The following is a 24,641-nucleotide window of genomic DNA, read 5'->3' as shown; positions in this document are numbered from 1 at the left end:
GGAAAAATATCCTCGGGTGAGGATTAATTTTTTTAAAAAAGAGGAATATGGGAGTTTTTAAAAAACTAATAGAATCTGGTGGAAAGTTTCTGGAAAGAAGATAGAAATCAGAAAAAAGTAAAGGTACTTTGAAAACTATAAAGCATCTCTATTTAAATAATAACATACATATATGTGCATATAAACATATTTTACATATATAAAACTTTTTCATTTTTTTGTAGAGTTGTATAAATATTTATTAAATACTTATTTTGCGAGGGACCTTTGGTAGTTGAAGCAGAGGAAGCAGGAAATATGGGAGGAGAGTGGTAGAAGCTGATTTCAGAGAGAGTGTCAGGGGACAATTCTTATAGAATATTGCAGGATTTTAACTGCATCCTAAATATAATGAGACATCAGAGCAGAGTGATGGGGTTAATGGAGAGAGCTTGACTGGAGCAGCTCCGTGTTCTAGATGTCACTATTATAATTGTACCCATTTTTTTGTTGTTATTTAACTTTTTGCTATATTTGTTCTGTATATGATAACATTTTAGGATTTCCCAGGGTTTTGAACATTTATATTTGAGACTAGTTTTAAACATCTTTCCCTAAAACCTGTAGCAAAGGATAAACTTAATGGACAGGAGATTGGTCTGGATGACCTAACAGCTTCCTCCAGGCATATAATTCCATCCATTATCCTTTGGGAAACTTCCTTAGATGGGAAGCAGGGCACCTGGCAAAAGCATCCCGTCCGATCCTTGCTAAGTGTTGCCTGTAACTGGTAAGTGGTGTCTTTCATGTCTCAGGAGACATATCTCCCATCACCTCCATTTCAGGCCTAATTTACACAGAATCATAAGCAATAAAAACACATTTTAACAGTTTACCCTGAACACAAATCTTTTAATTTTTTTATTTTTAAAATGTATTTTTATTAATTTCAGAGAGAAAGGGAGAGGAAGAGGGAGAGCGAGAGGGAGAAAGGAGAAGGGAGAAGGGAGAAGGGAGAAAGAGAGAGAATCAACCCTACAACTGAGTTATGTGCCCTTGACTAGAATCAAACCCAGGACCTTTTAGTCCTCAGACCAATGCTCTATCCACTGAGCCAAACCGACCAGGGCAGAACATAAATCTTGTATCCATCTTCCATTTTACTTGTTTATCATGCATCTAAGAGTGAGTTGTGTCAAATCCTTTGTTAGTCAAATTTCCCTAATGTGTTATTTTTCTTATATTTTAAGCTTCACCAAAAAATGTTCAGTACCTTTACTATTAAAAAACAACAGTTGACCAGGAGTGAAAGATTGTTCCAAATGCTCCTAATATAAAATAGCATACATGTGGTTGAAAATGTGACAGGTGATTAGTTTTCCATAATATAAGATTCTGGAACTATGACAGGTAATTAGTTTTCCATAATGTAGGGTTCTCATTTATAATGAATAATAAGTATATCTGGAAGAGCACGGCCATTAGTCTGAACCTCTGGGCTTTGCTGTTTCAAAGGAGAAAATATATTCTCTCTATAATTGCATGGCATTTTCAGTGGCTGCAAAAATGCCAATACTAGTTACTATCTTTGATTATCACATTAACAGAAAAGTGGCAGGGTACTTAGCAATTTTTAGTAAATGTAATGCATGCATAATTGGCAGGATATGGTGGTCGTTAAATCTTGAAATGAACTGCTTTCTGATTCTTCTTTGACTCTGACCTAGAAGTAGAAATTTAAATTACGCTGGGGAGAGAAGATTCCCACACCAGTGTGAAACATTAGCATCATGCCAAGTATCCGAAGGAGTCTGTGAGGGAAGTTTAAGACAAGCTTCTCTCCGTGTCACGTAACCAAATGGGATGATTCCTGAGGCATCACACTATGATAACTTACTTGATCCATGATGGGTATAAAAAAGGGATGTGATGATTTTAGCTAATGGACTCCATTGTTCTTCCTCAGTTCTATGGGGAAATACCTCATAACTGAAGGAAAGAAACAGGCAGGGAGCTATTAATTATACTTTAGTCAGATACTTTCAGTAATAGAAGAAACAGTAGAAACCAATCCCAATTTTTCTTATTCTAGTTCAGTCTTTTCACTGATGTGTGGGAAAACATGGTCTCCAAGGTCAGACCTCTTGAGACACAGTGAGATGTATAACAAGTTTCAGGCCATAGAGATTAACTGGTGTAGGTAGCCACCTTGGGCAGGGCCTTTAGCCATCTTTAGCTGAATGGTGTGCACTGACACTCGACATCTGGTGGATTATGGGAGTGCTCCCCAAATTCGTAGGCATTGACTTCAGGCTGATAAACAAACAATTCTGTATGTACAAAGTGGAAATTCAGACACACCTAGAGATACAGGACCCTGAGGGCTCTGTATAGACAGGTCTTAACTTGCCAACTAAGAATATTTAACTTCTGCCTACAGACTCCCCTGCAGCCAGGCCAGATGTTGGCTAGAGAGGCCACCGTGGCTTCAAACAGGGGCCTGGTCTTGGCCTGGTGCCTCCAAATACTTTCTAACTTGGGAAAAGAGTCCAGAGGTGATCCCTTCCCTACACCCTGGGAACTGAGTCATCTAGCATAATGTAAAGCCAAGCATACATTCCTTCCTGTTTGTAAATCCCCTCATTGATTAGTTTTTCTCTCTCTAATGGCAGTGCTGTGTGGGATGTATACTAATCCGAAACAACCCGGGAGAGAGAGATGGGGCCAGCCGTGTGACAAAAATCCCCGCACGTCACATAACTTACACCTTCTGCGCTGAGCTCCTGCACCTCTCTTCAATGATCTGAAAGGACGCTGGGTGGGATTCTTAATGTTTGACTTGGAACCCTGGACCCGTGAAGAGCAGATTGGACAGATTATTTTGTAATAGTTCTCTAAAAGTATATTGCCTGGCGTTTATACAACTTCAGCCACTTACAAAACACCTGTGATGGTTTTCTTTTCGCAAAAAAGGATTTTAGAGGGCACTAGTCTAACATCTTAGTTTTCCAAATGAGAAAAATAAAGCTTGAGGAGTAAAATGGCTTGCCTAAGGACACAGAGTTGACAACAGCCATTTATTTAAGCATTCAAAAATCATTTCTTTATCGAGTCCCTACAACCCTATTTTTGTGACTTTAAGATGTGTAATTTTTCACATTTTGACATCTGTGAAATCAGGGTGAGCCTTAGAATTGCTGTTGGCCAGACACTGACGGCCCATGCACATCAAAACCTGCAGAGAAAATGTCACTATCTGGTGTGTGTGTGGCAGGGGGTGGGGGTGGAGGAATCTCAAAGACAAAATCGGAGCAATCTTTTAAGAAATATTGCTTCACCAACACTCTTGATGGGACAATGACACTGTGGAAAATGGTGTTTATTGGCAACTTTTCACTGAAAATTGATATTGAAGAGTTGGACTCAGAGTGAAAAGTTGTTTCGGAAATTGCTTAGCCATTTTATTTTGCTTATATTCTCATTTTTAGAATGCACAGTAAGATAAATGATAAATCCATGTTGTTTCGAAAGGAATCTAAAAGAGCTCTTCCATAAATAAAAAGTCTAAAGTGACAAGAAGGCAGTGTCCCACAGCTTAAATGGTGGCATTTACTTTTTTTATATGTACATACATTGATGGTGTATCCTACAATTGATGTCATCTTGGATTCCATGTGATATGATACATTCCTGGCTCTCTTCTAAATACTGGATATTCAGCCATGAAAAAAGATGGATAAAGTCTCTAAAGCTTAAATTCTAGGAGTGTAATCTAAAGAAACAAACAAAATATCAAGTAGTGAGTGATCAGAGCTGTGTAGGGAGTTAGAATTAGGGAAGGTGGTAGTGAGGACTGAGTGGCTTCATTAAGTGATCAGGTTTCTCTCTTCCTGGAGGTGACTCTAAGCTGGAGAAGTAATATTGCTAGATGGGTGCAAGAGCCAAGACTAGAGGAGTCTCCTGAATACCAGCTCTGGCCAACACATCTCCGCAGCCTGGTGATAGCATTATTGTGCCAAAAGCCTACTCACAGTTCTTCATTTCACACTGGTGGCATAATTTTTATTTCAAAGTGAATGTGGACTTTAGAGCAAACTACTCCTTTATCTGGTCATTTTAAGAGGAAACATAACTATCTTAGATAGGTGGTATTTTATGCAATAAAACACATTCAACTTTTGATGCAATAAGTGACATTGGGAGGATAAATCTTGAAAAGCCTGTGAAATGCAAGCAGAAGCAGGAGGAGGAGGAGAAGGTGGAGGAAGAGGAGGAGGAAGAGGAGGAGGAGGAGGAGGAGGAGGAGGAGGAGGAGGAGGAGGAGGAGGGGGATAGGAGGAGGAGGAGAAGGAAGGAGGAGAGAAAGAAGGAAAGAAGACAAGGTCAACATTCTTACTCATCAAAACTGTTGCCAAAGCTGTACATAATTAGAGAAAACCATTATCAGAACTGAAGGTATCAATTCTGAGTTTGAGTAAAGGGATAATTGACCTAACTGGCTTTTTTATTGTTTTCCTGATTGATTGTTGTTTAGATAGCAAGTATACAAAACCAGGGTTTTTATTTTTATTTTATTTTATTTTTTTTATATTTTATTGATTTTTTACAGAGAGGAAGGGAGAGAGATAGAGAGTTAGAAACATCGATGAGAGAGAAACACCAATCAGCTGCCTCCTGCACATCTCCTACTGGGGATGTGCCCGCAACCTAGGTACATGCCCTTGACCAGAATCGAACCTGGGACCTTTCAGTCCGCAGGCCGACGCTCTATCCACTGAGCCAAACCGGTTTTGGCAAAACCAGGGTTTTTATAAAAGAACTAGAAGCCCAGTGTGTGAAATTGTGCGGCCCCACCCACCTGCATGCGCCCTGCCCACCCACCCACCGCCCCTCCCCACTTGTAGCCCTGCCCACCCATGCATGCCTCACCACACCCACAGCCCCGCCCACCCACACCAGTCTCTTTTTAAAAAATATATTTTATTGATTTTTTACAGAGAGGAAGGGAGAGAGATAGAGAGTTAGAAACATCGATGAGAGAGAAACATCGACCAGCTGCCTCCTGCACACTCCCTACTGGGGATGTGCCCACAACCAAGGTACATGCCCTTGACCGGAATCGAGCCTGGGACCTTTCAGTCCAAAGGCCGACACTCTATCCACTGAGCCAAACTGGTTAGGGTGCAGTCTTTGGTTGTTATGGCATTAGGGCCACAGGCCTTTTATAATATAGACTAGTGGCCGGGTGCACCAATTTTGTGCACTGGGAGGGGGGGGTCCCCCAGCCTGGCCTGTGCTCTGTCACAGTGCGGGAGTCTCGCAATCCATCACCCCAAAGAGACAGGCCTCCGCAAGCCTCACATCCCTGGGGCCGGCACCAGGGGCAGGGACGTGAGCCTCGCACAAGTCCTCATCCACCCGCTCCTGCTGTGCACGCAGCCTCCTGATTGGCCGTTACTCGTGAGGGCGTCACAACCATTTGCATATTAGCTCTTTATTATTATGGTTATCTAAAAGGTTCTTGGCCAGTGACCTATTTTAAGATACCAGGTTGAGATTCCAAAAACAAGCCTGTGAAAGAAGTAATGACGTTCAGAAACATCCTAAAATGTTGGAATCAAAGAATAATGAAATGTTAATAAAAAAGACATACAAGGTAACTCCTGAAATAGATTAAAACTTATGATACTAAAGTGGTGATAAGCTATTAGGGACACATAAACACTAAGAGGAATTAACTGGTTTTTATACTTAAAAGCTTATCTTGGACCCTAACCAATAGCATTTTGAGTTTTTTAAGGAAGAAATAAAAGCATTTATTCATTTTACCTGTAATAAATATTTACTGTGCCCTTATAATGTACAATCACTGTGCTGGTGGTGATAGAACACTTCTTAACATGCCCATATCAGCTGAAGCAATATAAAAGCAATGTAAACAGGTTATTAATAGTTTAAGAACTTGCCCTGACTGGTTTGGCTCAGTGGATAGAGTGTCAGCCTGCGGACTGAAGGGTCCTGGGTTAGATTCTGGTCAAGGGCATGTACCTTGGTTGCAGGCACATCCCCAGTAGGGAGTGTGCAGGAGGCAACTGATCGATGTTTCTCTCTCATCAATGTTTCTAACTCTCTATCCCTTTCCCTTACTCTCTGTAAAAAATCAATAAAATATATATTTTTAAAAAAATAGTTTAAGAACTAAAATTTGAGGGTAAGGTAATACCTATTCCATGCTATTCAGTATTAGAGAAAATTGGTCCCTAGTTCAGACCATTAAGTAGCAATCCCTTACTTAGGCTCATGCCTCTGGAACATGAGAAGAGATATGAAAGGCCTTTCTGGAAAATGCCTAAGAGGACAAACAACAATCAGTCTGCTAAACCCAGCAGCTTCCCACATCCTTCCACCCATTATGAAATAATGCTTCAGCTTTCATCTCCTCTTTTTATAATGGTGTACTTAAAAGAATGTTGTATAATTTTCAAATATTTAGGGATTTTCCAGGTATAAATATATGCATATGTATGTAGTGGTGAGTCAAGAATTATACAATCACCTAGAGCAGTGGTTCTCAACCTTCCTAATGCCGCGACCCTTTAATACAGTTCCTCATGTTGTGGTGACCCCAACCATAAAATTATTTTTGTTGCTACTTCATAACTGTAATTTTGCTACTGTTATGAATCGTAATGTAAATATCGAATATGCAGGATGTATTTTCATTGTTACAAATTGAACATAATTAAAGCATAGTGATTAATCACAAAAACAATATGTAATTATATATGTGTTTTCTGATGGTCTTAGGCGACCCCTGTGAAAGGGTCGTTTGACCCCCAAAGGGGTCGCGACCCACAGGTTGAGAACCGCTGACCTAGCGCTTCTTTGAAATACCCACAGATAACATCATATTTAATACTGAAAGGCTGACTGAATGCCTTCCCCTTGAGATCTGGAACAAAGCTAGGATGTCCACTCCTACTACTCTACATTGTATTTAATAGTTCAATATGGTAATCATTAATAAAGCCAATTTAGTAAGGAAAAATAAAAGTCATTCAGATTGTAAAGGAAGAAATAAAACCATAATTATGCACAATCATGACAATAAATATCTACATAAAACCCCTCCCGAATCACCAAAGGAAACGGATTGGAATCAATATGTGGCTACAGGAAACAAGATCGATGTGAAAAATCAGTTGTATTTGTATACACTAAAAATTAATAACTACTGGAAATTAAAAGAGTACCCATTTATAAATAGGTTAAAAACACATGAAGTATTTAGTATAAAGTACCCCCCCCCAAAAAAAAGTTTTCAAGATTTGTATACTGAAAACTACAAAATAAAGATAAATCAAACAAGCCATAAATAGAGAAGCATATTCATGGATTGGAAGACTCAATATTAAGCTGTGAACTAAGCTGTAGAACTGTTTCTCCCCATAGGTATAAAACTAAGTGTTTGGGATATTCAGGGAACCCACCCCAATGTTATATTGCCATTTATTGGGAAGAGCTGGGATCATATGTATTTCTATGTTTTGTAAAGGATTTGACTTACTGGTTCTCAATAAAATTTTATTAGGACTAAAAAAGTAAATAAATAAAATATTAAGCTGTGAATGCTCCCTAAATTTATCTACAGAGTCAACACAGCCTCAATTTCAAAAAGTATATATACCAGCAGTTTTTCATATAAAAATTAATAAGCTATTCTAAAATTTATATGAAAAAACTAGAATTTTATTTTCATCACAATTCAATTGACAGTTAAGTTGAGTAGTAAGACCTGAACTTGCCAGGCTTCGTTGGATGGAATAGGCAGGGAGAAAATAAGTCTACCTGCTAAAAAATCCTGAAAACCTGTGCGAGTCATGGTCAGTGTGGGGTCATAACTGCTGAAGACCAGCATCTTCTGTTCTACTGTGTGGAACCCATTCCAACAGCGACACCATGTGGCAATGGGAAGCAAATGCAATAGTGTACTAAAGAGGTTCCTGTATTGTCACAGCTTGGGAGTGGAAGCTAAATTTAACTTCTGGGGACTGCATTGAGCCCCTAGAGTTGATGGGCAATTCTAAGTGTAGATAACCTCAAAGGAAGGAGATTCTGGATTTCTGCTAAGTTAGTCGCATGGGTATTTAAAAAATTAATTGAAAAAAATAAAAGAAATAAGACTGTACTTGTATCCCAAGTTTATGGAAACATTTCATATTCAATGACATCATAAATAGCATAAACTATATTGTAACTTGATATATCTCTAGAGTTTAAATTTATAAGAATTTTATATAATGTCCTTCTTTGTATCTTACTATAGCTTTTGTTTTAAAGTATATTTTGTCAGATATAAGCATTGCTATCTCTGTTTTTTTTTCATTTCCATTTGCATGAAATATTTTTTCCATCCCTTTACTTTTTTTTTTTTTATCCTCACCGGGGATATGTTTATAGTGATCAGTCGCCTCCCACACATGCCCCAACTGGGGTCAAACCTTCAACATAAGTATGTGCCCTGACCAAGAATCGAACCTGCAACCTTTTGGTATATGGGATGACACTCCAACCAACTGAACCACCCAGCCAGAGACATCCCTTTCAGTTTCTTTAATCTTTCATTCTGAGGTGTGTCTCTTATAGAGAGTATATATATATATATATATATATATATATATATATATATATATGTGTATATATATATATATATATATATATATATATATATATATATATATATATAGTCTTGTTTTCTTATCCATTCAGCAATGCTATGTCTTTTAATTGGAGCATTTAAGCCATTTAAATATAAAGTGATTATTGATAGGTAGGTATTTATTGCCATGTTATTCTTTATAACTATGTTCTGTTTTCTTTTCCTCCACTTCCTCCCTTCCTCCTTCTCCTCCTCCTTTTCCTCTTCCTTCTCCTCCTTCTTCAAGAAGAACTTTAACATTTCTTATAATACTGGTTTTGTGGAATGAACTCCTTTAGCTTTTTATTGTCTGGAAAGGTCTTTATTTCTCCTTCAATATTAAATGATAGCTTTGCTGGGTAAAGTAGTCTTGGTTGTAGGTCCTTGCTTTTCATCACTTTGAATATTTCTTGCCAATTCCATCTGGCCTGAAATGTTTCTATTGAGAAATCAGCTGACAGTTTTATGGAAGCTCCCTTGTAGGTAATTAACTGTCTTTCTCTTGCAGCTTTAAGATTCTCTCTTTGTCTTTAACCTTTGCCATTTTAATTATTATGTGTCTTGGTGTGGACCTCATTGGGTACATCTTGTTTGGGACTCTCTGCATCTCCTGAATTTGCATGTCTTTTTTCTTCACCAGGTTAAGGAAGTTTTTAGCCATTATTTCTTCAATTAGGTTCTTGATCCCTTGCTCCCTCTCTTCTCCTTCTGGTACCCCTGCAATGCAGATATTGTTACACTTCATGTTGTCTCACATATCCCTTAAACTATCCTCATTTCTTTTCTTTTTTTATTTTTGCTTCTCTGATTGGGTTTCTCCTGCTATCTTGTCTTCCAAATTACTGTTTTGATCCTTTGCTTCATCCGACCTACTATTTATTTCTTCTAGTGTATTCATTTCAGATTGTATTCTTCATTTCTGACTTGCTCTTTTTTATGGTTTCTATGTCCTTTTCCATGCTATTGAAATTCTCACTAAATTTCTTCAGCATTCTTATAAACATATTTTTGAACTCTGTATCTGGTAAATTGCTTGCCTCCATTTCATTTAGGTCCTTTTTACTTATTTTTTTAATGAGATTTTTTTTTTTTTTTCATTTGGGGCATGTTTCTTTGTCTCCCCATTTTGGCTGCCTCTTTGTGTTTGTTTCTATGTATTAGGCAGATCTCCTAGTCTTGGTAGGGTGGCCTTATGTAGTAGGTGTCCTATGGAACCCAGTGGCACAGTCTCCTTGATTACCTGAGCTGGGTGCTTCAGGATTGTCCCTTGTGTGGTTTATGTGACACCTCCTACTATAACTGAGTCTTGATTGCTATTGGCCCATTTGTGTGTGGGATTGACCCTCAGGCTAGTTGATGGTGAGAGTTGACCCTGACCACATATACAAGCTGCTGTGTGGGTGCTGACCACATGAAGTGAAATTTGCCTCAGCAGGGTCTGTTGCCTGTCTTTAACCTTTGCCATTTTGTGAAACTAATTGGATCCTGCTCTGATGTTGTTTGAAGCTGGCCACTGGGTGTGTCTCTGGTGCAAGTCAATGTCACACACTGCCTGGGACTGGCCCTGGGCAACCTGTTTGTAGCTACAAAGCAACCCACAGTTTTTGGCTGCCTCTGCTGGGCCTGGATGTGTGTGGGAAGGACCAAGCTGTGCACCAAGGCTGGCTTCCACCAGCACCAAGCCCAGGGGCAGGTCAGCAAAAGGTCCCAGGCACCCAGAGATCCTCCTCTGCCTGCCTTTTAGGCTCGGTCACTGAAAGAGCCACCCAATAATTCCTAACATTTCCTTTGGCCTGGTTCCTTATCACCCCCCCCTCCCCCGCAGCCCCTTCATCTTATACTTGATTTAACCTGAGGTCAATGAAGGATTTCAATAAACCTCCTGAAGCAGTGTGCAAAATTTTATGTGTTTGCTTATTTTTCTGGAGGAAAGCTCCAGAACTTGGAACAGATTCTCAAAGTACTCTGTGAAAAGATCCCACCCTGGAAAAAAAAGAAAAAAACTACAACAGTGTTTGTAAATAGTTGCTTTCACACAACATACATTTTCTTACTTTCCCATTTTTATGCATCTTGAGACTGGCTGGTGTAGTGGAATGAGTATATATAGGCTTTGGATCTCCCGCAGTATCTGACTTAAACTAAAACTGGTTAATTAGTGATGAAATTTATCTAATAAGAAATAATGAAGAGTAGCAAATTTGATGCGGAGCCACTGAGAGTAAGTGAAAGTTACAAGCACAAGATCCCATTTACATGGTAGAGGAGGTAGACTGACTACCAAAGGACACAAGGGAACTCCTGAGGAGATGGAAATGTTACCTTGGTTACATGACCGAGTCTATTTGTCAAAACTCCTTGATGCATACTAAAAATAGATTAATTTTATTGAATAAACATTATACCTCATTAGCAAATTTTTTACGTGTAAGAATAAAAAATATAATGGAGGCATATAATGGGTAAGGAGAAAAAGGTAAAAAAGTAAAACTTTTTAAAAATTTATGATCCCATTTATGCATTTATAAAATAATTATGGCCCTGGCCGGTTTTGCTCAGTGGATAGAGCATCGGCCTGCGGACTTGCCGGGAGCCGGTCCATCCTTGCTGTTTCAAAGGACCTGGCATATATGGCATACTGTTCTTAATATGTTTGCTCACCTTCTTGGCACTATGTGTTTTAACCAAGGTCTCTGAGAAAAGTTGCTTCCCCAGGTAGGGATTTTCCCCTGAAGTTAGGGAGGGAATAAAACCTCTTAACTAAGTGCCAGGGGGGTAATTAATCACTTTAACTACGAACAATCATGCTTAAGCTACATAATCTTTACTCCCTGGAATGGAGATAAGAAACGCCCTAACCTTTGTAATAGAGATTGATAGGATTGAATCAACTGGTATAAATACAGATGTAACAACACAGCAAGACTCAGAACTTAGAATACAGAGCTTAGAACACAGAACTAAGAAGACAGAACCTACAGACAGAAGAACTTCGCTGGCGAGACCATGGCAAAAGATCCTGGAGTGAACCTGACTACAGAAATTGGCAAGAGAACCTGACTAGAACCTGGTGACTGAACCTGGCTGGAGAACCTGGACAGAACCCGGCTGGAGAACCTAGCGAGGGAACATGGCTACAGAACCTGGCTGGAGAACCTGGAGAACCTAGCAAGAGAACATGGACACAGAACCTGGCAGGAGATCCAAAGCAGAACCTCTCTGGAAATCCAGACCAGAACTTGGCTGGAGATCCTGGCTAGAGATCCTGGCGAGGCTGCTGATCAACTGAACGCTGTCTCCGTGTCCTTCCTTCTTTGCCGACTCCATCTACGCCTTTGGGAACCCTTGGACCCGCTGGGGTTGGACCCCCGCACGGACTGAAGGGTCCCAGGTATGATTCCGGTCAAGGGCACATACCTCGGTTGCAGGCTCCCTGCCCTGGTTGGGACCATGCAGGAGGCAACCAATCGATGTGTCTCTCTCACTTAGGTGTTTCTCTCTGTCTCTCCCTCTCTCTTTAAAAATCAATGGAAAACAAGTCCTTGAGTGAGGATTAAAAAAAACTGTAAAAAAAAGTATAAAATAATTATGTATATGTATAAAAAGACCTTGCCAGATATCCAATACTGCAATCCAATACTTGTATCATTGGCATGTTCAAATTCAGGGTCAGATCAGGAGATGGAAGCCAGATGGTCATGGATTATGAAAGAATAGGAGGTGGAGGAAGTGGGACAGTGAGTGTAGAAAACTTAAAGTATTGAGATTGTGTAGTTTACCTTTGGAGCAGCAATGAAGAAGGAATGAGATGAGGTACACTGTAAATATTGTAAGCTGCCTTGTATTCCCAGCACATCTGCTTTAAATGATCATGTCTCTCTCAAGAATCCACACAAAAGGAAACAAGAGCAGCTCCTGAGACACAGGTAACAGTAGCTTTTCTGGAAGGAGCCCATCTTCATGTGAGCTGATTGTAAACCCTGAGTGGTTAAGGAAACTCCGGCTTTCCTAGAAATCAGCCTGGGCCTCTGCTGAGTATACAATTGTTCGTACCAAAATGGAAATAATGCCACCCAGCTAGTTTTATATTTTAAGAATTAGAATAATGTGTATGCACAGGATATGACACAAAGCAGGTACTCAATTAGTGGCAGTTCTTATTATTCCCCTGCCTAGAAAGGGCTCTTAAACATACAATCATAAAGTAGTTGGGTGGGTGAATAAACAGTCAATTTCAGTGAGTTGCCTATTTTTCCAGACTGAGCTTAATTATTATTATTTCCTTTGGGAAGCTACCTAGCTACCCTTATCCCAAACATTTTCTCACTTAATAGTGTAGGTATCAGAGTCAGGTTGCTGGTGCTTGAATCTTGGCTCCACTACTTATTGTGTCTTGGATGTATCACATAAACTCTCAGCTGCCTCAACTATAAAATGGGGCTTGCCAATAGTATCTACCTCATCAGGTTTCTGTAAAGGCTTACCACAAAAATATATTTATTAGATTGCCTGGCATGTAGTAAGCATTCAATAAACATTAGCAATCATTACAGGGCTATAAACAACATTTTATAAATTATTTTCTTGTGTAGTTCATGAAAATAAGCTTCATGAGAGCAGTAACTTAGGTGTGTGTTTTTTCACTGTCTAAAACTATGCCCTGCCGGAACCGGTTTGGCTCAGTGGATAGAGCGTCGGCCTGCAGACTGAAAGGTCCCAGGTTCGATTCCGGTGAAGGGCATGTACCTGGATTGCGGGCACATCCCCAGTAGGAGATGTGCAGGAGGCAGCTGATCGATGTTTCTCTCTCATCGATGTTTCTAACTCTCTATCTCTCTCCCTTCCTCTCTGTAAAAAAATCAATAAAATATATTAAAAAAATAAATAAATAAATAAAACTATGCCCTGGGATCTGTAGGCCTTCATAAATAGTTGTTGAATGAATACCTACCTACCAAAGACACAGAGTGCCACAATTATATATATATATGTGTGTGTGTGTGTGTGTGTGTGTGTGTATATATATATATATTTTTTTTTCCCCAAAAATTAAGAACAGGGCTTTGCATAGAGTAGATGAACAACAGATGTTTATTGACTGAAGGAATGAATGAAGATGATCAAATGTCAAGTGACTCCAGACTACTGACAGTAGTGTATCCAGGAGGCAAAAAAGAGATTTAAGGAATATTCCAGTATCTTTATAAACATTTTATTTAAAAATAAAAATTATAAACAAAATACAGAAAAATATTGACACCTGTGATAACAAGAAAATGACTCCTAATCTTTAGGGCAGTTTGTTATCCTGGAAGAGCAAAATCATGAGTTTTATAAAGAAATTTGATTGTGCAAAGGAAGAGTGTACTTTTTAAGGTTCATTTAAAACAGGTATTTGGCATTGACAGAAAAAGTATCCCTATGTATACATTCAACATTTTGCAGCATATTTACATTCAAGTTACATTTCCAAATTCTATGCCAAATACAATCTAATTCACCATCAAAAGTCCCTAAGACATTACTAAAATTCTATTTGGTAGAAGTGCATTATTATTTTATTAGAAAATAATTTTATGTTCCTATTAGATCAATTATATTTTAACTATTTCAACAAAATTCACTGACCTTTTTTTCCCTGGTGAAGCCAAACCTCTTCTAGACAAATTAAGCACCAACTGAAATGGGACACTTATAAAGTTAAATAGTAATTTATTTTCCTCTTTCCTCAGAGATATCATTAAAACTTTCAATAAAAGGACACAGGCACTGATATTCTGTCTTCTTTCCCAGTAGCTAAGACATATGGATACAAGCAGTGGAATTGGAACTTCTTTTTAAAAGATGGCCGAAGCACTGCTCCCCTTCAGTTGTGATCAAATTCCTCATCAAAATAAAATGCATTAAGAAACCCACATCATTTTCTGAAAACTTTTCTCCATTTTCCCACACATCCCTCAAATCAGACCATTTCTTCATTAATCATTTGTGAATCTGTTGCTTAACTTTCTGAAGTTACACTAGGGCAGCTATCTTAGTTTCCTGATGATCTTCCCATTTCATTTTGTAAATTATGATTTTACTAAAATCAACAAAAATTACAAATATGATCCACCTACAGTTCTCTGAGAAATTTAACTTACTCAAGGGTCAAGATTCCATGGGGCCTGTCTATCTAGGCTTGGCAAACAAAATGTCAAGGTTAGAAAATTCCCATGCTTCCAAGAGATTCTAGACAAATCAAATCTACTCATAATGTATCAATTCTTTTTGAATTATCTCAGATCAAATTCAACTTTTTAAGAAGTCTAGGAAGATAATGACAAAATGATGGAGACAGATAAATGTCACGTAGCTGAACTCTTTCTTTCTAATTTACTTCAGGTTGTAACGTCTCCTCCAGGACACGACGACTGACAGTTGGCAGTAGGTGGCTGAGATGATACTACTTCTAATTCAGATTCATGGACAAAAACCACTGCATCACCACTTACATTTATAAGACACTGTGCCTATAAGAACAACGGGACATGTTCAGTCACAAATTCAACAACATGCTCATACTCGTCTGTTACTTTAGGGGCACCACATTCATTAGAGAAAAGATAGACAACCCACTAGAAAAATGAGCAAAGAAGGCAATTCATAAGAAAGTAAACTCAAAGAAACATTCATTATAGTTGTTTAATTTTTAAAGGACTCTAACAATTTTGAGTTATCTTAACAAAAATGATAAAAGAAATTTATTCTAAAATTTAACCTAAGCAGTACACTTTAGCCCCCATTAACAGAATTACCTTACTTATTTAAAAATGAAACAAAGCAGTGTGGCCCCATTATGATGTACTTTTCACCAGCATGGCAGTGAGAACCTGATGGCACCATAATCCAAACTAGAGGAGGGCTTTCTGAATATATATATATATATATATATATATATATATATATATATTGATTTCAGAGAGGAATGGAGAGGGAGAGAAAGATAGAAACATCAGTGATGAGAGACAATCATTGATTGACTGCCTCCTGCACACCCCACAATGGGGATCAAGACCGCAACTCAGGCTTGTGCCATGACTGGTAATCCAACAGTGACCTCCTGGTTCATAGGTTGATGCTCAACAACTGAGTCATGCCAATCAGGAGACATTTTTAACTCTCCTCAGTTAGCCAACACTGTATTCCAAAGACCCACCAAGATGATGATGAAAAAAGTAGTAAATCAGAAGCACAGTCTGCGCCCTCTCGCAGTCTGTGATCCCTCTCGCAGTTCAGGACCCCTTGCTCCTTACTGCCCGCCTGCTCACTGCTCCTTACCACTCAGCTCATTGCTCCTTAGCGCTGCCACGGGGCGGGAGAGGCTCCCGCCACCACTGCTGCGCTAGCAGGGCCATGAGCACGGCTTCTGGCTGGGCGGTGCTCCCCTGTGGGAGCGCACTGACCACCAGGGGGCAGCTCCTGCGTTGAGCATCTGCCCCATGGTGGTCAGTGTGCACCAAAGTGACCAGTCGTCTGGTCGTTCTACCTTAACGGTCGCTTAGGCTTTTATTATATAGATTCTTTAGAACATGTTCTAAGCATCGAGAATCAAAGAGCTTTATAAAGAGCAAATCTCTTTTACAGGGGAGGGTGGCAGGTGGGAAGGCCATGGGGGACATTCCCAGCTTCCCGGTCAGAGGTCTTTAACTACCTCTTACCTGGTTCTTATTTGGATTCTCCATGAAGACACACTGCTTCATGATGTAGGAGACAACAGCATTCCCTCCTAATGCAGCAACATGAGCTCTCACCATTGCAAACACCTCAGCGACAAAAGCATGAAGAAAACCACTAACTCCTCCTTCCTACATAATAAAGCACAGGAAAATCAAATTATGTACTTGTATAAATAAATGTACATAAAATGTCAAAGAAGATATATTAAAACATCGTCAATGATTTTAATATAATGGATTATTTTAATGTCCTTCATGAGGACTTGTTGAATGAATGAACAAACCTTTACTGAACACATATCTATGATAGGGATTACTCTCCTTATTTTAAAGATGATGAAGCTCAAAGAATTTGTAATGTGCCCATGACTAGCTATGATCACATGACTAGTAAATAAATGGCAGAGCAAGAATTGTTCCTCCCTCTTCAACATCTCCCTCTATCAAATTGTTCTCATCCTCCTTCAAATAAATTAATGATAAATATAAACAATAAAACCTCCCCGCTAGCCATATCTCCCCTTCTGAACCATGTTCTATTCATGTTTACCTTTTATCAGTTTCTCAAAAGTGTCAAGCACTTTCTCTGCCTCAGGTCTTTACATATGCTGCTCCTAAAGGTTCTAAGGATCGTTACCCAATTTTCTACCAGGATAACTCGTATCTAGTTCTTTAGGTCGTGGCCGAAATGGAATTTCCTAAGAGATACCCTCCCTAAATCTAAAGTGAGTTCCCCCGTTATATTTTCTAATGGCCTCTATTATATTTCTTTATATTACTTACTAACACATAAGTATTTGTTTAATATCCACCATGCTCCAGTTTCACTAGACTGTAAATTCCATCAGGGGCCCCATCTGTTTTGTTCATAAGTCTTATGATAATACTACTGTGTGAAATTTGGTAAGTCTAACCTAGAATCAACCCAGACAGGTTATTGGGGGAATGGGGGGGGGGGGGGAGAAGATGTGTTACTTTTGGCAAAAAAAAAAAATTGAAACTTGTTTGGTTTTGTCACTAATATCTTCAATCATAGAAAATTCACAAAAATAATGAAATAACATCGATAAAATTACCTCACGTAGAGAAGTGGTTTCCCGAATGAAAAACATGTTAATTATCCCAAGATATTTCGTTATTTTTGCTCCAGGAATGAAAGAAAGAGGTGTCATCTTAACAACCCCAACTGTAGAATTTGCACAAGGTGGAGCAGAACGATTCCGGAAATTTCCTTCATTCATTGGACTTGCTTTTTCAACTGTCACGGCTAAAAATTGGAGAAAGAAGAGAAAGCACCAGGATCAGATGCCAGTTACTCAATTACACCCCCAAGGTTTCCGAGTAAGTGGTGACAACATTCAGCTGTCTGTGAGGCTAAGCCATGTCATGAAAGTCAAGAAATTATCATGCACTGCATGCAATTTAAAGAGAAAGAGAAAGAAACACATAAGAGAAAATGCTGAAATGGAATTCTTTTGGAAGAAAAATGGCATTCCTGCAAAAGAAAATGTTGATGCGGTGTAGCTATACATACAATGATCGTTATAAAGTGAAGAAAAAGAAAAAGCGGCAGAGCAATTAAAAATTATCTGCTGTGGGAACAAATTATTACAAAGAGTGTGAAAGTTGTTATATTTCCCAGTTTTTTTTTCCAACTTTTTCAGATGACTTCATCATTGTCAACTTGTAGATAAACCTTGTTAACTAGTTGTAAAAGGTTTATTTTCCAAACCATTTTGATCAAACTCATAATTTTAAAAACTTAGAAATGACCTTGGCTATCTAAAAGTTGATTGTTATAAAATATAAATAATAATAGCTATCACTTATCAAATAACTATTATAAACCAGTCACATATATACATCTAATCCTTACAACAACCCAGCAACCTAGGTTTTATCCCCATTTTCAACATGAGGAAACTGAGGCTCAGAGAAGTTAAATAACTTTCCCAAGGCCACACAGCTATTAAAATGGCACTTCTAAGATTCAAAACCAGATCAACAGGCTCCATATCCTGTGATCTTTCCTCTAAAAGATAGTTCTTTCCCTATTAATGTACTATAAACTCTGACACTCAAATACATTTACCTCAGAATCTACCAAAACACATGGAGTATAGATAAAGAGCATATGATGATCTTGATTCTAACAGTGAGATAAGAGTTTACTTTCTCTCTAAAAATACCTCATTCTTTCAGCCCTCTGGATATCACACTTGGTAAACTGACACATGCCATAGGCTAGATCAGTGGTTCTCAACCTTCCTAATGCCGCGACCCTTTAATACAGTTCCTCATGTTGTGGTGACCCCCAATTTCATTGTTACAAATTGAACATAAAGCATAGTGATTAATCACAAAAACAATATGTAATTATATATGTGTTTTCCGATGGTCTTAGGCGACCCCTGTGAAAGGGTCGTTTGACCCCCAAAGGGGTTGCGACCCACAGGTTGAGAACCACTGGGCTAGATCGTACCTTGGGTCCTGGAATAGTATCTCTTCAATAAGAGAGCTGACAATTTCCTTCCACTAGAAGAATATAATATCTATTTATATACTTTTAAGAATACCTTCACAAAAAGTGCAATTAAAAAAAAATTCTACAGTTAAAATCAACAAATCTAAAGGCCCTTCAATAACTTCTGTTAAATGACCATTAGTCTGCAGCTTTCACACTCCAACACATGATTGATTCGCAATGTTATTACTGGGTGGAAAAGTCTAGCCTTCACCACTGGGAAATCAGGGATATGCTTCTCAGATCATAATGTGGTAGAAACATCCGCCTACTTGTCTTAATTGATCCGCGCCTTATGGTCTGAGCTTTCAGTTTAATGAGCTCTATCCAGCTGCTGCATCTGTCTGCAAAGGAACTGTAATCAACTGACGTTGCTGGAAACACAGACAGAAAACAAAAGAAAAAATATGTATGACGTCTCTTACTCGTCATAACACTCCTTCCGATGACGTAATTTAACTGTAATACAGAAAAAGAATGGTCCCTTTCAAGTCAGATAAGAGAGACAGTAAAGAGTCAAGCTTTAGACACTGATTTGTCCAAAACCAATTTCTCAGTTAGCTGGCTGAGCATTTTTGGTGATGTCATAGTTGTCTCTTAGGGAAAATGGAAGTGGGGTTTAACAGAAATATCAGGACCACATACCACGTTTTAACTAACTTTCTCCCCATTCTTTTTACTTTACAATGTTTTAGCTGTTTATACTTTAGGACTTTAATTTGCAATCCAAACTTTGTGAATAATTGCCTTCTATGTCTACTTTAAAATCAAAACAAAAAATAATGAGTCAAATATTGAAGAATAGATGAAAAAAATCACTCGTTGACTTATCTTTTATTAAAATACCTTCTTTCTACCAAGAGTAACAGGAAAGCCAAAGGATCGCTTCTGTCCATATTCTCTTTTCCATGTATGATTTTTGGCAACAAAGCTGCTGATAACACAGGGTAGGGTGGCAGGTGTGAACCTATCAAGTTCTCCTTCTAAAAGAATAACTTTTACTACTACTGAGCAAAAATATATATATATATATATTAAAAAGCTAAACTTTTATTTTTAGAAACTGGAAAACTATGAAAATGCTTTAAATTTTTAAAATATTAGTTTTATTAATGTTTTTGAGACACATTCTAACTACAAGAAAGCCACATTTTGGTGTCTGAATTCCACTGTCCAGTGCATTTTTCCAATGTCTGTATGTTTATGCACCACCACACTAGAATTTCACACCTTGGTGACTATTTGATTAGACGAACTCACCTCTCTGTGCAGCTGGTATACCTGAGTTAGAACTTGCACTCTCCAGGTGTTCTAATAAGACAATATGAACAACATTAGCTTGGATGCTAAGTATAAATCAGTTTCTCTTCTTTGCTGTTTGTAAGTACTCTCTATAAGCCAGAAGAATAGGAGGAACTCTTTATGGCTTCATTGTAAAAGCAAACCAAATAGAAGTATTTAGATTTCTAATGCAATTTCTATTGGCATATGAAAACTAGCTCAGTTAATAAATACCATGCCAAGGAAGACTACTTGTTAGTGTAACACAGAAAGAGTTTCAGAAACTTCATAGGCATGAGAAAATATAAACACAGTAACAAATAGGATGAAAGCAGAATGTAAGAAAACTGAGCAGAGAAAAGGGTCAATGAATTGGCAAGAAAATCTGAAATGAAATATGGAAGGGAAACATTTGTGTGGGGAAGAGCTAGTAATATTAAAAATTACAGACAAGGCAATGACCGATGTCTCACAGACAAACACAAGCTCCTTACTAGCCATAACCCTCCCCCTCACCACCAACCCCTTCATTCGAGGACATCACTGTCAGCAACTTCCTCTGGTGGTATCAAGACTTTGTGGAACGAAAAAGTGACTGTTCTCCATAGAAATAACCAGGAATCCCAATCACTTCCTTTCCAGTACCTCATAAAAATAGCATTCAGAATTTTCTCTGATATTTTATATTTTTTATAGATTTTTAAGGTATTGTACAAATTTAAACAGTACTTTAAAAATCATCTATTTCTACTGTTCGCACAGTTTGAATTTTTAGAGATTCTTCTCCCGTCCTCTCTCTCTAAAAATCAATTTGCACAGTTTCCACACTCGCACATTTGAATTTTTGTTTCAAAGAATTTTATAATTGAAGGAATAGTGTTGTCAAGTAGAAATAACCCATAAGAAATACTGAGAATTATTTGGGTCAGCCAGTTGGTTTTTTTAATTTATAAACTAATATTTTTTTGTCTCTGCCTAATTTTTGTCTCTGCCTAATTTTTAGGGATTCCTCAGTACCAACTATATATGTTTAAAGGCAAATGTCCACAAAAAGAGCTTAAATGTAAAAAGTGTCTGTTCCCTCCCAGCCAGTGTGGCTCAGCAGTTGAGCATCTATCCCAGGAACCAAGAGGTCATGGTTTGATTCTCAGTCAGGGCATATGCCCAGGTTGCAGGCTCAGTCCCCTGTACAGGTATGCAGGAGGCAAGCAGTCGATGGAGTTGCTCTCTCTCTATGTTTCTATCTATCCTTCTCCCGTCCTCTCTCTCTAAAAATCAATTCGCACAGTTTCCACACTCGCACATTTGAATTTTTGTTTCAAAGAATTTTATAATTGAAGGAATAGTGTTGTCAAGTAGAAATAACCCATAAGAAATACTGAGAATTATTTGGGTCAGCCAGTTGGTTTTTTTAATTTATAAACTAATATTTTTTTGTCTCTGCCTAATGGGTTAATCTTTTGGTACTATTCTTAAGTTAATAAAATTTATATTTTCCAAAAGTAAGATTTGTACAGAATGTTTCTGATAATTGGGTGTAATGGAAGTATCTCCCATGCCGCCCTCCTCCCCCATTTTTATAGGTCAAGCGGCCACCAGCTAATACCGAGAGTGTACAATGGCTGACATTCCTCTTACAATAGAGAGCTGATAAATAAACAGGGTCACTAGGTGGGGTCCACAAAATGCCTGTGAGGGTGCTATGCTGTGGACATGCCCTGATAATCATGGCCTCAGACTGGAGATCCAGACAGGGAGAGTCCTCTGGATTCCGGATCCCGAGGGAACTGGAAGCCCAGGAGGAGACGGAATCTACAGGAAGGCGGCCAGACGGAGCTGACATCTTGAGGCCGATTAGATCTCTAGGGACAGCTCAGCACAGCAAGACCCAGTGCTGGGACAGCCAGAGACCTACCCCAGGCTTCCATGTCCCAGGAGGGTCCCAGGGTTCTCATATGCCCTTGGTGAGCACAGAATTATAGAAAATTAGGAATTCTGTGAAAGTTTTTAAAATGTAGGAAAGCTAAAAAAAAATGTGAAAATCACTAAAGTGAAATTATCTTCTGTACCTCAATATTATCTGAGTAATATGGGATTCCTCAGTACCAACTATATATGTTTAAAGGCAAATGTCCACAAAAAGAGCTTAAATGTAAAAAGTGTCTGTTCCCTCCCAGCCAGTGTGGCTCAGCAGTTGAGCATCTATCCCAGGAACCAAGAGGTCATGGTTTGATTCTCAGTCAGGGCATATGCCCAGGTTGCAGGCTCAGTCACCTGTACAGGTATGCAGGAGGCAAGCAGTCGATGGAGTTGCTCTCTCTCTATGTTTCTATCTATCCTTCTCCCGTCCTCTCTCTCTAAAAATCAATAAAAAGACATTTAAAAAAAAAAGAACTTTGTCTTAAAAAGAAAAAAAGTATCTGTTCCCATCTCTAACTATAGCCAGTGGAAAAAAACCACAAAGGTATACAATGATGTGTATATTTGTGTTTTTAAAAAAGAAAAATATATTTGCAAAGACAGATAATAAGCTATTAAGAGTAGTTGCCCCGCCTGGCCGGTGTGGCTCACTGGCTGAGCATCGACCCATGAACCAGAGGTCACAGATCAATTCCCAGTTAGGGCACATGCCCAGGTTTCTGAGCTCAATCCCCAGAAGGGGGCATGCAGGAGGCAGCCAGTCCATAATGTTTCTATCATCGATGTTTCTATTCCTCTTTCCCTCTCCCTTCCTCTCTCTGAAATCAATAAAAACATATTTAAAGAGTAGTAGTTTCCTCTTGGGAAGGGAAATGAAGGGAGATGAATGCTTTATTGGACTATATGATTTTTTGGTAGGATTTGAATTTCCACCATGTGAATTTACTACTTTTTCCATCAAATTTTACAAAGGATAGGGAAGAGGGAAAATATTTATTCCTGGCCCTCAAATATGAATCTGTTTGAATTAAAATCTGAAAAAAAAATCAGTTTTAAAATTGGAGACATTCTTCAGGGAAAGGGCGAGTGAAAAGATTTATCTCACTTAAGAACAGCAGGTTCATCTGTTAATATGCTAGCTATGACCTTAATTTTTTCTCTCCGAGAAAAAGCCCAAGGTGAGCTGGTTCTGACAGCACCTTGGACTGGTTTGACTACTTCCAATAGCTCATGACCTTGGGCTCTCCGTCACACTGCTCCTTCTGATTACAATTTGCCTTCCCAGGCAACAGGCTTTTCAGAAGAGAAGGTACTACATATATAAGCTGTCTGGCTCATTGACAAACTAGTAATTTTGGTTAAAAAGAAATTAAAAGTGCATACGTAATCTCTATGCCAATAGTACAAAAAAAAACAAACAAAAACAACAACAACAACAACAAAAACACTTCATATATAGGGGAAGAAATCTTATTTAAGTCATTCGGGCTTTGTTGAGGACCAATGCTTAGCGTGGGCCATTTGTGTATCTACGGGAAAGAGTCTGAGACAAACACTTATGTTAGGTCCCCATTCTAGCTGTAAAGAGAGTCTCAATCAAGCCACATGGCAGCCTACTTCTCTTACGATTTCCTTTCCCACTGAATACAAGAAAAAGATTATTTTGTTTTAAAAAAGCACAAGTGATAACCCTATTATCCCCAAATAAACAACCCTAGAAAGTTAGCATGGCACGCACACAGCACATATGGCTTTCTTATTCTCTTAGTACATTCTAGCAATATTTACCAAGCCCTAATGGTGTGGGGAGGGGGACTAACCTAAGTTAAAAGCAGTTTAGTGAAAATGAGCAAAATGATGACAAAGGAAAAAAATGTGGCAAGAATTCTTTCTCCCTCAATTATACATGTTCCAATGCCTCTAAAGGTTGAGGCTTCCCTATTTTCCTAAATACTCTGTCATACCAATGACAAAGGTGTTGATTAACTATGATAAAGTTCTATACTGACCACTAACTCTTCTGACCACTTACTCACTTTATATCATTAGAATTCACAGAGCATCTTTGCTCTTAATAATTAAAATATATTTGAGACAAATTACTAAAACTGAAAAAATTCCTGCAAATTATGAAAAAGTTCTCTGGCAGATTATGCATTTCCATCAACCTATAATGCACTGATTAGCTAAGTCATATAACTATAAAATCTGGATTAATATCCAAGTTAGATAATGGATGTATATGAACATTCAGCATAAACTTTGTCCATAATTATATTCAAATACTGGTGGATTGGTAATCAAATGGCCATATTACAGTGGGGCCTTGACTTACAAGTTTAATTCGTTCCGTGACGGAGCTCGTAACTCAAATTACTCGTATGTCAAGTCTTAAAGTGAACGAGTGAGACACGTGATGCTGGGCTGATGTTGTGGCGTTCACTGTGACGTTCGCTGCGCCAACTAGCAGTGGGGTATCTGAAGCTGGCTCATAACCCGAATTTTAACTCACAACTCAAAG

The 24,641-nt window shown here is 38.5% G+C and overlaps 1 protein-coding gene across 16 annotated transcripts in view; it reads right to left on the bottom strand.

Annotated features, from left to right (window-relative positions):
- Positions 1-13,867: 13,867 nt before the first annotated feature.
- C2CD5 (C2 calcium dependent domain containing 5) overlaps positions 13,868-24,641 on the bottom strand; it is a 94,408-nt gene continuing 83,634 nt past the window's right edge. For 7 of the 16 annotated variants that reach the window (XM_036298132.1, XM_036298121.1, XM_036298138.1 and 4 more), the window contains 5 exons: positions 20,180-20,230; positions 19,192-19,293; positions 17,472-17,662; positions 16,378-16,524; positions 13,868-15,189 (listed from right to left, as the gene is read on the bottom strand). In XM_036298132.1, the coding sequence (XP_036154025.1) occupies positions 15,058-15,189; positions 16,378-16,524; positions 17,472-17,662; positions 19,192-19,293; positions 20,180-20,230 (623 nt within the window). In that variant the 3' untranslated portion in view covers positions 13,868-15,057. Of the gene's footprint in view, positions 15,190-16,377; positions 16,525-17,471; positions 17,663-19,191; positions 19,294-19,765; positions 19,851-20,179; positions 20,231-24,641 lie in introns of those variants that run through there. The other 9 variants (XM_036298129.1, XM_036298131.1, XM_036298130.1 and 6 more) reach the window with 4 other exon arrangements.

The sequence above is a fragment of the Myotis myotis genome, unplaced genomic scaffold (genome assembly GCF_014108235.1).
Source record: "Myotis myotis isolate mMyoMyo1 unplaced genomic scaffold, mMyoMyo1.p scaffold_m19_p_3, whole genome shotgun sequence".
Classification (NCBI taxonomy): Eukaryota; Metazoa; Chordata; class Mammalia; order Chiroptera; family Vespertilionidae; genus Myotis; species Myotis myotis.
Note: the sequence above shows the minus strand (reverse complement) of the source record. Positions and strands in the feature narration are given on the sequence as shown.